The following is a 13,039-nucleotide window of genomic DNA, read 5'->3' as shown; positions in this document are numbered from 1 at the left end:
GGACCCCATAGACGGCAGCCCACCAGGCCCCTCTGTCCCTGGGATTCTCCAGGCAAGAATACTGGAGGGGGTTGCCATTTCCTTCTCCAATGCATGAAAGTGCTAGACACTTCATATTAGCAGTGGCCCAAGAGACTACCCAGTTCCCATAGTCTGGAATTTGGGGAATATACTAGGATCACAAGATTCCTCACAGGATTCCTTTTGCTCACAGGATTCCTTTTCTGCACTTGAAACACTGCGTTTATCACTAAATTCTTTAAATCTTGTTTGTTTTATATGTTAAATATCTCCAAGATAGCCTTTCACATGAAGACTTTCCTAATTCTGGCCTAAATGATCTTTTCACCTTTTCTTTCTCCAGTCTTCCCTCATCTCTTCTTCCACCACCATCCTCACTTTTTTAGATCACCAATTGTATCTTTTACTACCAGAGGAATTATCTAACACTTCGTGAAAAGTTCCCATTGCTTACAAGATAAAAGCAAACTCCTTAGGAAATCCTGTGCAGAATTTCATTTACTGACACCTCATTTCTTCCTGCACTCATCTACATATCCTTTAGTCCAGTTTTCTTGGTCACTTGGAATTCTAGGACTTGTCACATTTGTTCCTGGTGAATGATTTTGCTTTCACTTTGATTTTCAACATACAGGATGCAATTGCTAGGCTTCTGTTCTGAAAGATTCTCAAAGCAACACTAGGAAATAAAATCACTCTGGGACTAGATTTATCCTACATATACTTGACAAAAATTTCACACCTGTATTTTGAAATTCAGATCCTATTTTAATTTAACAAATACAAGTTAGTTTCACTTATGTTCTAGGCACTGTGTTGGACTATGGTGGAAAAAAGTAGAAAAATATAATCTCTGTCCCTCAAATAAATCACATGCCAATTAAAAGCAGAAGTATTTTTAACCAATTATAACACAAAGCAAGAAGAGATACATTTAAAAGCAATTTATAAAGAAGAATATGGAAGAACAAAGGATAAGTGGAGAAAAGACTGTGCCTTCTAATAAACAGAATTTCTCTGATTCCTGGATCTTGCAGCAGTCTACAAAATAATTTGAAAATCAACATGTAAATGTTTATGTAAAACTTGTATATGAATTTATAATATTGCATAAATATAAATATATATAATCTACATAGAGGTTTCATCATAACAATTTCTTTAAGATATCAGGAGATATAATCTACCTAATATAGCTCAATTTATAGGCAATAAGGGGAAATTGGTGAACATTTAATATTCATTTAAACAGCATTTCACATTTGAAGGCTAAAAATAAACTATTACAACTGTTTAAAAGATTAGGGAATATTGTTCACATGAGTAGTACTTCCTGAGGAAGTTACTAGATGAATTTGTTCAGTCAAAATGACTCTAGAGTTATGCTCATAAGAACTGGTGCAAGCATAACTTTAGAATTAGAGTGTAATGATGGTTGCAAAACAAAAGAGTGCCACGTATTATAGTTATGCAGTCTGACAATATAGATATAGCAAAATATCAAGTAATTTAGGGACAGTAGTGAAAGCATATAAAATGTAGAGTAAGTTTTTGATTGCTTCATGGCTATTAACTGAGCATAAAAGGATATTACAACAAATAGTTGCTTGCAAACACAAAGAAGAAAAGGTGGAATTTTCTCTTTATAAAATTTGTACAGCTAAAGCAATGAAGAAACAATACACATAGTAGATGAGGTCGAAATTCTCCTTTATATAATTATTCCAGCTAATAAGTGAAGGAAGAACAAAAGTATTAGAATGTCTCCATCTTGCAAACCCTAATGAAATGATGGCTCTAGACAATGACTGTCAATTTTCTGCTAGCATCACAAGAGAAAAAAGAGCAAGTCATGATACGCCCTATGTTGGACTAACTCAGTACTACTTATATAACAGAATTGCAAAAGAAAATTCTTGCCTCAAGTTCCACCTGCCAATTTTCAGGAAATATGAGAAGACAGAGAAATGACCAGAAACAATACAGGGAATCTGGGACTTCCCTAGCAGTCCAATAGTTAATAATATGCTTTGTAATGCAGAGTGTGCCGGTTCTATCCCTGGTCAGGGAGATAAGACTCCACCTGCCTTGCAGCCAAAAAAATAGTAAACATAAAACAGAAGCAATGTTGTAACAAATTGGTACATGACCCCAGATTTTAAAGCTCTGTCTCAAGCATATGAAATGCATTATTTTATTTTCAGTTACTATAAAATATTCAGAAAAGAAAAAATTTTAAATCTGCTTTTGGAAAGGTCCATAAGAGATGGAAATGGAAGAATGAATGAACACCTAGAGAAAAATAAAAAAGAAAACAAGCATAGAAAACAGGACAAAGTCTACGTCAGATCATAATAAAATGAAGCAAAGAATCATCTGTTGTTTCCTATTTTATATTATATTCAATATTTATTCCACCTGATTATGATATTAGCTTCATTTTCAATTGAATGTGCAAGTTACTTTAATTCTCAGAGCAGGGTTATCTCAACTATGCTTTGAAATCCAAACTATTTTCTCCATTCAGTTCACTTGTTTAAAGCCTGAAGAGGCCATTCAGTTTATGAAAAATAAGAGGAAGTAGCTTCCACAACTTCCCTAGGAAAATAATAGCTACTATTTGAATGACCTTTAATATTAGAAGATATTGGAATTTTTCTAAAAAGTGGTTTCTCTCTCTTTTTCACACAAAACTGAAAATGCCTTGTAAAATATTAACAATAATAATACTTTATATTTGAATTTAATTAGGGTAAATATTTTCACAACTGTATTGTTCTAATTCTCCCATTAATATTTTGAGGTCAGGAAAGGAAGTAATATCATGGTGTCAGTCAGCGTTTCCAGAGGAAACAGGCAGGACATTTGAAACAGGAAAATTTGAGAAGGCACACTACGAAATTCTGGGAGAGGCACATCATACCGTATGGCACAATAGCCCAGGAACCTGGTCTTTGAAGAGTCAGATTCCCTGGGAGAAGCTATGACCTCCAGTTAAGAGGAAGTGAGCTTGCAAGGAGGGAGCAAGTGGAAAAGTATCCTGATTTCACTTCCTCTCTCCTTCCAGTCTCTTCTGCCAAGGTTGCCCATTGCCTGCCCCAGACCAAAGCCAGGGAGTACAGGAATGTTTGTGGGATCCAGAAAGGTTAATTTCCTAGACTGAAAAGGCAGAGAGTGTATCTGAAGAACAGATGAAAGTTACCCAGCACAGTTACATACATTCTATAGATTCAGGTCAATAAACACTTTGCTTTTAACATTGTTTCTATAATCACTTAATTGAAAGAGAAGGACTTTATAGAACATAAATAGAAAAGCAACTTTATTCCTCACCCACATGAATTCAAACACATTCAATAGGAGTTGTTATTTTCTATCTTTTGGGTAAAAATAAAAGAAGGTGCTATGACTCTGTGGGTCACATTGAAATAACAAAAAATTTTCTGATCACTTATATTAGAAAAAGAATCTTATTTCAGTAATTAAAATAACTATTCATATGTCTTAGCTGTTGTTCAGTCACTAAGTCCTGTCTGACTCTTTGCGACCCCATGAACAGCAGCATGCCAGGCTTCCCTGTCCTTCACTATCTCCCTGAGTTTGCTCAAGTCGGTGATGCCATCCAACCATCTTATCTTCTGTCACCCCCTTCTCCTTTTGCTCTCAGTCTTTCCCAGTATCAGAGTCTTTTCCAATGAGTCGACTCTTCACATCAGGTGGACAAAGTATTGCAGCTTCAGCAACAGTCTTAGACCAAACTATAAGTATTAAAATGTTTCTCCTTTTCAGGCTGGAAAGCTGCAGTGGGAAAGAGTTTGTGTCAGTCTGCCCTCACCCCTTCCCCTACCACTCTGGGCTGTAGAAGCAAAGTCTTACTTTATTGATACTATCATGACTTGACATTTATGTTCTCTGCCCTCAGTGAATGCTCAAAGTGACTCCTCACCATGGGCTGTTTTTCTGGGGTCACTGCATAACCACCGTGAACACTGACAATAAATACCCTTGCCTCCAGCAATGCTTCTCTTTCAGCAGATCAGTTTTGCTCCTCACCTTCATCCTATTCGCTTGGTTTCTTCATTTGACAGCACCATCACCAGCGTCCTGCTGAGACCACATCACCCATAACCCCTGGCCAAAAGCAGGGGAAGTTTCCTTTTATAATTAACCTAGGCCAACTCTACCCACATGCTTGCTCTACATCTGTTCCACAGAAAACCCACATCCTTGACTCTGGTCACTGAAAGTAAAGCTGTTGCTTATGTAACCATCTCTTCACTCTGGAATTGAGCCAATTCTCACAGCTTCCTGCCCTTTAGATTTCAGTCTGTTCTATGAGGTCTACCCTGCTTTAAAGGGTATTTGTTGTTGTTTAGTTGCTCGGGCATGTCCAACTGTTTTGCGTACCCATGAACTGCAGCCCCCAGGCTCCTCTGCCAAAGCATAGAGACTGACTGAGAAACAAGGTTTTCTTGAAGCCCTTTCTCCATATGAAAAAAGAGGGAAATGTCCCTGTTCTCCAGTAACTTGCTCCAGAGAAATTCTTATTTACCTCTTCAGTATCAATCTTTTTTTTTTTTTTGGAAAAATAGTTTATAGCCACCTTCTTTACAAATACTGCATAACTCTAGCACCCTACTTTGGAATGCAAGAGGAAATACCATCCTTTTATCCCCCTCAGTTTTTCTGGGCCACAGCCAAAACTGTGACAGAAAGAATCCCATTTTAACGTTCCAATACACTGGGTTTTTAAAATTCCTAACACCCTAAGAAAATATTATCCCCTATTTATTGGTATATTTTCACAGATATAAAGTGACTTCCTGGCTATAATCTAGCTAGAACGCCAGGTTCTTGAACCTCAAGTCCAATGACTTTCTAGAGAAACAAACTGCTTATGATAAAGAAATTAAATTATGTGTGAATAAGGCACTTGTCCAAGGCCAGAAAAAGTGAGATTCACTTAGAATGACTACATTAAATAAATCATTTTGGAAAAACTGTACCAATGATACATATGATTCTATCCTAAGCCAGACATAAAGTTTAAATTAAATTGAGAAGAGCAATTCCAACTTCAATTTTTCAGACACAATTGCTCTTCTTGACCAAAGATTAAAGGTGAAAAATCCTAAGATTTCACCTTTTTAATTCATTGTAAAACAATGCCACAGACTAAGGCCAATCCAGTTACTCCATGAGTTTTTACTTCTTTCCAGCTTTTAATTGTTAATGTCTAAAGCAGATAGTTCAAAATGGGCTCCATTCCATGGTGAAGAACACAGAGAAAGAACTCAGAATGTGATGCCCTATTTTCATGTTTCCTTCTTTATATTCAAAAGTCTGTCTGTTCTATAGGAAATGCCCTTGAACATTGATCTTGGGCCATTTCCCCCAATAATTGTTCTTTATTGCTTGCCTCTTACACCCCAACTCAGGTCCATGAAAAGAAACAGTTCCTTTACCTTTTACTTCTAACCTAACTCATGCATGAAGGTTTAAAACTTTCCCCCAAAAGGGATAATGCTTAATTCCATATATGGGTTTTGAAATGTACATTATCCACTCCCCACAAAAGAAAATTATAGAAGACATTTTTGTGTAAATTCATTTGCTGGATAGAAATTCCAAGTGTCATTAGTCCCTAAAAGAGGCTCATGAGCCAAGTAAATGAAAATCCTTTCCGCCTAGTCCTACAGATCTACAGTAGCTTCCAAATCAGGCATGTCTGATTTGGAACCCTTTAAATCTCGCTATTTAATTCCAGAGCTCTTGGTTTATTTCTGAATGCCTGTTAATATGGTCCGTTTGGGGAATAATATTTCAGAAGCTGACATTATGCCTAGTCAGCACCATCATCAAAAATTTAATAGAATCTACTCAAGATTGAATTACCACTTTTGAGGTAGAACTCCAAAAGTCGTAAGTCAACTGTGTGCTAATGAAGTAGCAGTTTCTTTCATCATTCCAAACATATCCCATTTATTAAGTCATATTTTCCAGCCTCATGTTTCCAAGTAGAAGAACTCCAGTTAGAAAAATACTGACCCCAAGCATTAATCCTTTATTCATTCTTTCCCAAAGGAGAAGTAATCATGCACCAGATAGGTTAATTTGGGAGGAAGAGTTGAGCATGTTCAGCTCATCCTCTTCTTCTTGTTTTTACTTGATAATTAGGACTAATTGTGTAAATCAGTCTAATCCTCAGAGGAAATGTAGGAAAGTCATTTAAATGCAAATTGAAGTTTTATTCTACATTCAGCTTAAACAAAATGATGTTTTGATTTCTATGCATTGATCATTCATATCATTTCTACTTTGTGTCTAAAGATGGATTCAGAAAAAAAAAGGGGGGCATTATGTATTGGTCCCTAAAAATTACATCATCACTCAGATTTGTGTGGTCTTTCATCAGAACATTCTGGAATTTGAATTTGAAAACCCAGTTGTCTCTTTTAAATTTAAAAATCCATTTAAAAGTTAACCTTTCATTCATTCTCATTTTTTACAGGCCCTTGCTGAGTCTCCTTCATACTAGTCTGTCTCATATATTAGTTTTTCTAAGCTCTTATATTTATATCTAACTTCCTATGTCATTTATTAATTCTATAATTTTAAATTGTGATAAACAAGATTGCAGGACTCGGGGGTCACCGTTTGTTTTATTGTTTTCATATGTTCCATAAGTTCCTCCTGGAACCCTCAAATTTGGCTATGATCTCTTCTCTTGTGGAATCCCACAGCCCTTTGAGTCTTACTGTATTAGGTGTCTATTGCTATGCAAGCAAGTTACTCAAATACAGCAGCTTAAGACAATAAGGAAATGGCAACCCACTCCAGTATTCTTGCCTAGGGAATCCCATGGACAGAGGAGCCTGGTGGCTACAGTCCATGGGGTTAAAAAGAGTTGGATATGACTCAGTGACTGAGCAGCAGCAGCAAGACAATAATACACATTTATGTTCTCACTCAGTTTTTGTGCATCACAAATCTAGGAAAAGTTTGCCTGAGTGATTCTGGCTTAGGGTCTGTCCCAAGGTTACAATGAAGAAGCTGACCAGGATTGCAATAAACTGAAGGCTGCATGGGGACTGGGGAGCTCCATTTCCAAAATGGCCCACTCACAAGGCTAATGGCAGGAAGTCTCAGGCCCTTGCTAGCTCTTGGCAGGAAGCCTTAGGTCCTTGTCATGTAAACCTCTCTGAAGGAGCGTAGGATGGCCTTAGAAAGTGGCAAGTGATTTCCCCTAGAGATCCAACAAAGCAAGGCAGAAGCTGCAGCATTTTTCATTACTTAGCTCTAGAAATCATTTCCACAATATGCTACTGATGACAGAGGTCCGTCTTGTTCAATGTGGAAGGAGACTGCATTATAGTAGAATTATGGGAGTTTATCTTGGAGCATGGCTACTATATGCACCTAAACTTTATACATATTTACTTCTGTGTTTTATTAATTTAAATTATTGAACTGTTTATTTGGCCACACCACACAGCATGCAGGGTCTTAGTTCTCCCACCAGGGAGCTAAGTGGAACCTCAGAATCTGCAGGGAAGTCCAATTACTGAACTATTTAAATGAGCATCCTCTGTTAGCCATTACTGTATTTTCCCTTTTTGATGTTACTCAATGTTGGTGGAGCTATATGCCCTTCTTGAAAGAGTCCAGATATTTTATTGTCCTTTTAAGATGTAGCAGCAAATCATTGTTTTGTGAGAACACTCTCTCCACTAAACTTAATTCCTAAGTTTCTTTCTTTGAAACTCAAAACTTTAAGCAGAATCAATAAAAGTTCTTGTGTATCCTACAATTGGTGAGAAAAATTGATTAAGTTCACATGAAACAACTGTTAAATAAGTATCTGTTCACAAAATAAGCCTTAACATCTTTAAAGTCTTGATTTTCATACAGAACATAGTCTCAGAGCATAAAACAATTAAATAAATAACAAAATAATACCTAAGAAAGAAGGTATAGTTCTCAATTCATTTCACGAGATTAGCATTATTTGGACACCAAAACCATGTGTGTAAAAGAGTAAGAGTAAAGTAAGTAAAAAGAGTAAGAAAAGAAAATTACAGTATAACTCCATCAATAATTACAGATATAAATTTACTGGCAAAATTAAAAGTCCACAATGCAAAGGCTGGCACAGATTTGAAACAATAGAAATTGTCATACACTGCTCTCTGGTGTGTAAATAGGTACCATTTTGAAAAACAGTATGGCATTATATAACAAAATTAAGTATAAGAATAGCTAGCAATTCTAAGAATTTACTATGGAGAAATCCTCAAATGTACATTAAAGGCATGTAAATGAAAAAAATTAGCTGAACAGTACATAACAATAATAACAAAAAAAGGAAATACCTCAAATTACTATCAGTAAAATGTGTTAATAAGTTGTGCATATTTATTATCCATACAATGAAATACTATACAACAGTGAACATAAAAGAACTATATCTACACAAGTCAACATGGACAAATCTGAAAACATGAAACATTTTTTGAAAGAAGTCAAGAAGAATTCACACATCATTTCTTTCAAATAAAATTCTAGAACCGTCTGAACTAACCAAGAGAGTTTTAAAGAATACATATAGATTATAAAGAAAATCAAGGGAACTATTAGATAAAAATTCATCCTTCAGATTACCTCTGTGACCAAGTTATGGCGGGGAATCAATTTGGGAGGAAGAACACTGAGGACTTCTAAGTAATGGTAATATTTTATTTCTTAGTTTGGTGCTATCAATAAGGATGTTTGTTTTATTTTTTTACACTGAACATAGATAAATTTATAGAATCTTTGATATGTGTGATTCTAAACAAAAAGTATAAACACAAGCTTTCCAACAGTTGTTTTAGAATGGTGAACATCTTTAGAAATTGAATTATCAAAGAATATAAATGACTCTGTCTATATTTTAGTGTGAAGTTTAAAGTTATATTTAAAGTAATCCATCCTCATTATATTACTTTGCTCTATATTCTGTATCCTTAAACTACTTTCAGAATATTTTAGAATGGAAAAGATGGACTGTTTTCAATAAATATATAAGCCGTGTCATTCCATTATTTTGTCACAAGAGGGACTAGATAGTTAGAAAGTATGGCTTTCCCTTTTGGTCCTAAGAATATTTTTCTGTGTTAGCATTTAAGTTTCACACACTCTTCATTCATGTCAGTGTATGTGCTAAAGAGTGTAGTATTGTTATATATATTTCATATCAGCAAAAATGTTAAGATAAATGTTAGATTGCCATTTTGCTTCTGAATTGATAGAAAAGTATATAGAAATTATTTGACTTAGCTATTCTCATTTTTGGTAAGTAGAAGAAATAAATAGAATACAAGCCAATATCTCCTGATTTCTAATACTTTTTGGATCAAATCTGGGGGAAAGAAGGGAAGGAAAGAACAGGGACTGAGGGAAGATGGAAGGAGAAAGAGTTTATTTTCTTTTTATCACACCATTGTGTGTTTTAGTTGCTCAGTAGTGTCTCTGTGACCCTATGGGGTGTAGTTCGCCAGGGTCCTCCTTTGGTGCGATTTTCCAGGCAAGAATACTGGAGTGGGTAGCCATTTCCTTCTCCATGGAATCTTCCTGACCTAGGGATCAAACCTGGATCTCCTGCATTGCAGGCAGACTCTTTACTGTCTGAGCCACCAGGAAAGCCTGTAGCGCCCTCCCATCTACCTGAGCAGGAAAAGTAGATTAACTGTAATACAGAAAGAAAAACATGTTATTTTCATTTTTTTACTTTCACTTTTGAAAGTATATATCGGTAATATGGACCCATACATGTTCTGTTCTAATTTATAATAATGCATGAAACCAAACCATCATGCTATTGCATTGTGCTGTGCAGTGATCACTCGTGTCTGACTCTGCGGCCCCATGGACTTCAGCTCGCCAGGCTCCTCTGTCCATGGAATTCTCCAGGCAAGAATACTGGAGTGGGTTGCCATTTCCAACTCCAGGGGATCTTCCCCACCCAGGGATCGAACCCACCCCTCTTGCATCTTCTGCGTTGGCAGGCAGATTCTTTACCACTGAGCCACCTAGGAAGCCCTGAAACCATCACACTTCTCTAGAAAAGTAAAAGGATTATTTCTGGTGACAGTATCCACTCCACAGAAGCTTTCAGAGGTCAGCTCACATGTGGGCCACTATTCTTTCCCCAGCTGCCATTTCCTTTCTCTTCTCATCAGTCCTTTAAACACCTGGAAGTGCTGGTTTCTCACTTCCTCTTCTATCGTCTGGGACTTCCCCAGAGCATTCTTCTCTATCCCAGGATGGCTTCTACCTCATCTCTTCCCTGGAGTTATAATGGGAGTTGTTCATGAAGGAATTTGAGGACTCAAGGAATAAAAATCACATTTGCTTCATGTTTTTAGGCATTAGCTGTAATACACTCAGACATCAACCCTAAATCATACAAACAAACATGTTCAGTTTTTTATTGCTGTGGTAATGAATTAACACAAACATCTGGGTTTAAAAACCCACAAATTTATGTATTATCTTACAACTGTTTAGGTCAGAAGGGCAGTATATCGTCTTACTCAGTCGCTCAGTTGTGTCCGACTCTTTGAGACGCCATCGACTGTAGCCTGCAAGGCTCCTCTGTCCATGGAATTTTCCAGGCAAGAATACCTGAGTGGGTTGGCATTTCCTCCTCCAGGGGATCTTCCCAACCCAGGGACTGAACCCACATCTCTTGCATCTCTTATACTGGCATTTGAATTCTCTACCGCTTTTCCACCTGGGAAGCCTTTATAGATGATGTAGTTTTAGTGTTTAAATTATGTAGTCTAATACTGACAATATAATGCAAGTAATTAGAAAGAACCAAAAAAAAAACAAAACTGTTGAAAATGCTCTGAAACAAATCTTGAAACTCTTTAAGCTGTTGAATATTGACGAAGTTGTCTTGAGAGGCAATTAGATCTTCTTCATTGAGATTTTCAAGTGATAAGCTGTGTCATCGCTGATCAAAAGTTGGAGTTGATATTCTTATGTTTGGTGTAAGAATTAACTTTAAGACTCTTTCCTATTCAAAAATATTTGATTTCTGGTAATGTTCTATTTCTTGATCTGGGTAGTAATTATGTTTATAATCTGTATATATCTCATATTGTTCACTTACAAAATATCCTATTTTCTGTATGCATATTATGTCAATAAAAAGTCCAACAAATCTGTTAAGTCAATTCCCCTTAGCTGTGAGACAAGTCACTTACTTACATGGCTTTCTTAGTTTCTCCCTATTTCTATCTTTCTTAAGAAGATAAAAACGTCTTTAAAATCCAAGGCCAGTGAAAGTTATGCATTCACAGCTCTGGGACCTTTCCTGTTAGCATTTTGACTTGATAGAACTAAGTAATGGCAATAACAAATCAAATTAAAATGTGTCTTTTTAAAGAGATAATTCATAAAACACACAAATTGTAAGGCCTCTTGTAAAATTTTTGACTTTATTTTAATAACGAAGTTTTTTTCCCCAAAAACAATATTTGAACATATATAACAAATATAGACTATCACACACAAAGCTTCTCTACGTAAAATCTGAGTGAAGACCTGAGGGGCACACTTACTCCATATCCAGTCTTGGCTTCAGCATCTGTCCCTCTTCCACCAGCATCCTTCCCCAGGAAAACCATTGTAAGGAAGAGGTTAGGGAAAACGACTGACCTGGTGCAACCTCCCTCAAGTGACAGAGGAACACACCAAAATCTGAAGAGGGGAAAGGGACTTACCCAAACTAAGCACTTATCAGATTGGTATGCTGGTAAGATCTTATTTTTCATCTGGCTATTTGATTTTGAATAAGTCGTTTAATTTCTCTAAGCATCCGTGTCCTCAGATGTAAAATGGAAGTGGGCATACCTACTTCAACAGATGTCCAAAAGATAAGAGATAGTGTCTAACACATACTGGGTGCTGATGAATAAGAACTACTAGTCATTCCTACTCCAGAAGAAAGCCCCCAAGTCTGCGGGAAATAAAAGAGCAAAACTAATTGGACATTAGCTTAAATATGTTATTTTTGGTTTATTTCAGGAAAGTAGTAGATCATCCAAAAAGGCGATTTGGTATCCCTATGGATCGGATTGGAAGAAACCGGCTTTCAAATTCCAGAGGCTAATGGATTCCAATCGTGAGTAAAATTTGAAGAAATAACAATACCTGCAAGCTTTGATTAATATTTCAAAGTGGGCTAATTGATCCATCTTGGTTTATAAATCCCCCTTTGTATCTCTTGGCTTATAAACTCAGTTTTTCAAACATTTCTGTACTTGATTAGTACATTGATGTTAAATAATTTAAATGATGTTAAAAAACAATGCCTAGATCTACTTTGCCCTAAAAAGAAAACTTATTCTCACAAACTTGCATATTAAATACTAATATGCAAACAAAGATTAAAGTCCTAATTATCATTAAATCATTTTCATAAATATAAATAAACATGTAGCAATCCCTCTATTATTAAGAAGACACATTCTGGTGATATACATCTTGTTGCTTATAACTAAACTACCCAATTATCATCATGAACCAGGAGAGAAAATGATATAGCAGAAAGGGTATCAGGCATGAAATCAGGACATGTAATCCAAATCCTGGTCTGTCAGTCATTATCTCATTTCCATCAAAATAATTTATTTCTCTGCAGCTTGTACATTTAGATAATAACATTAAGGGTGTTGTGAAGATTAAATTAGATGCCTGTACTAATTCTAAATTGTATTAGACACATAATATGTGCAAGTGAGAAGAGCTTATATTACAGTTCTGAAAATTAACTCTTTGCTGAGCCCTATACTTAGTTTTATTTACTCATCATGTTCCATAAAGTAAGTACTATTACTATTCCAATATCTTGAAAAGTAGTACAGTATAAGGGGTAAAATACCAGGTGGACAGGTCCGGTTTTGTGGCTCATATCCTAGGTCATCTATCTATTAGCTGTGGCAACTTGCTTAAATTCTGAAATCCTCCT

General features: G+C 36.1%; 1 protein-coding gene and 1 long non-coding RNA gene across 2 annotated transcripts in view; one reads left to right on the top strand and one right to left on the bottom strand.

Annotated features, from left to right (window-relative positions):
* LOC101905532 (uncharacterized) overlaps positions 1-4,154 on the bottom strand; it is a 34,307-nt gene extending 30,153 nt beyond the window's left edge. Inside the window, exon 1 of the long non-coding RNA XR_233306.5 lies at positions 4,075-4,154. This is a non-coding gene — a long non-coding RNA (uncharacterized lncRNA). The remainder of the gene's footprint in view (positions 1-4,074) is intronic.
* OSTN (osteocrin) overlaps positions 1-13,039 on the top strand; it is a 36,222-nt gene that overhangs the window by 19,312 nt on the left and 3,871 nt on the right. The window contains exon 4 of the mRNA NM_001098935.1: positions 12,097-12,193. Within this exon, the coding sequence (NP_001092405.1) occupies positions 12,097-12,181 (85 nt within the window). The 3' untranslated portion in view covers positions 12,182-12,193. The remainder of the gene's footprint in view (positions 1-12,096; positions 12,194-13,039) is intronic.

Source organism: Bos taurus, chromosome 1 (assembly GCF_002263795.3).
Source record: "Bos taurus isolate L1 Dominette 01449 registration number 42190680 breed Hereford chromosome 1, ARS-UCD2.0, whole genome shotgun sequence".
Classification (NCBI taxonomy): domain Eukaryota; kingdom Metazoa; phylum Chordata; class Mammalia; order Artiodactyla; family Bovidae; genus Bos; species Bos taurus.
Note: the sequence above shows the minus strand (reverse complement) of the source record. Positions and strands in the feature narration are given on the sequence as shown.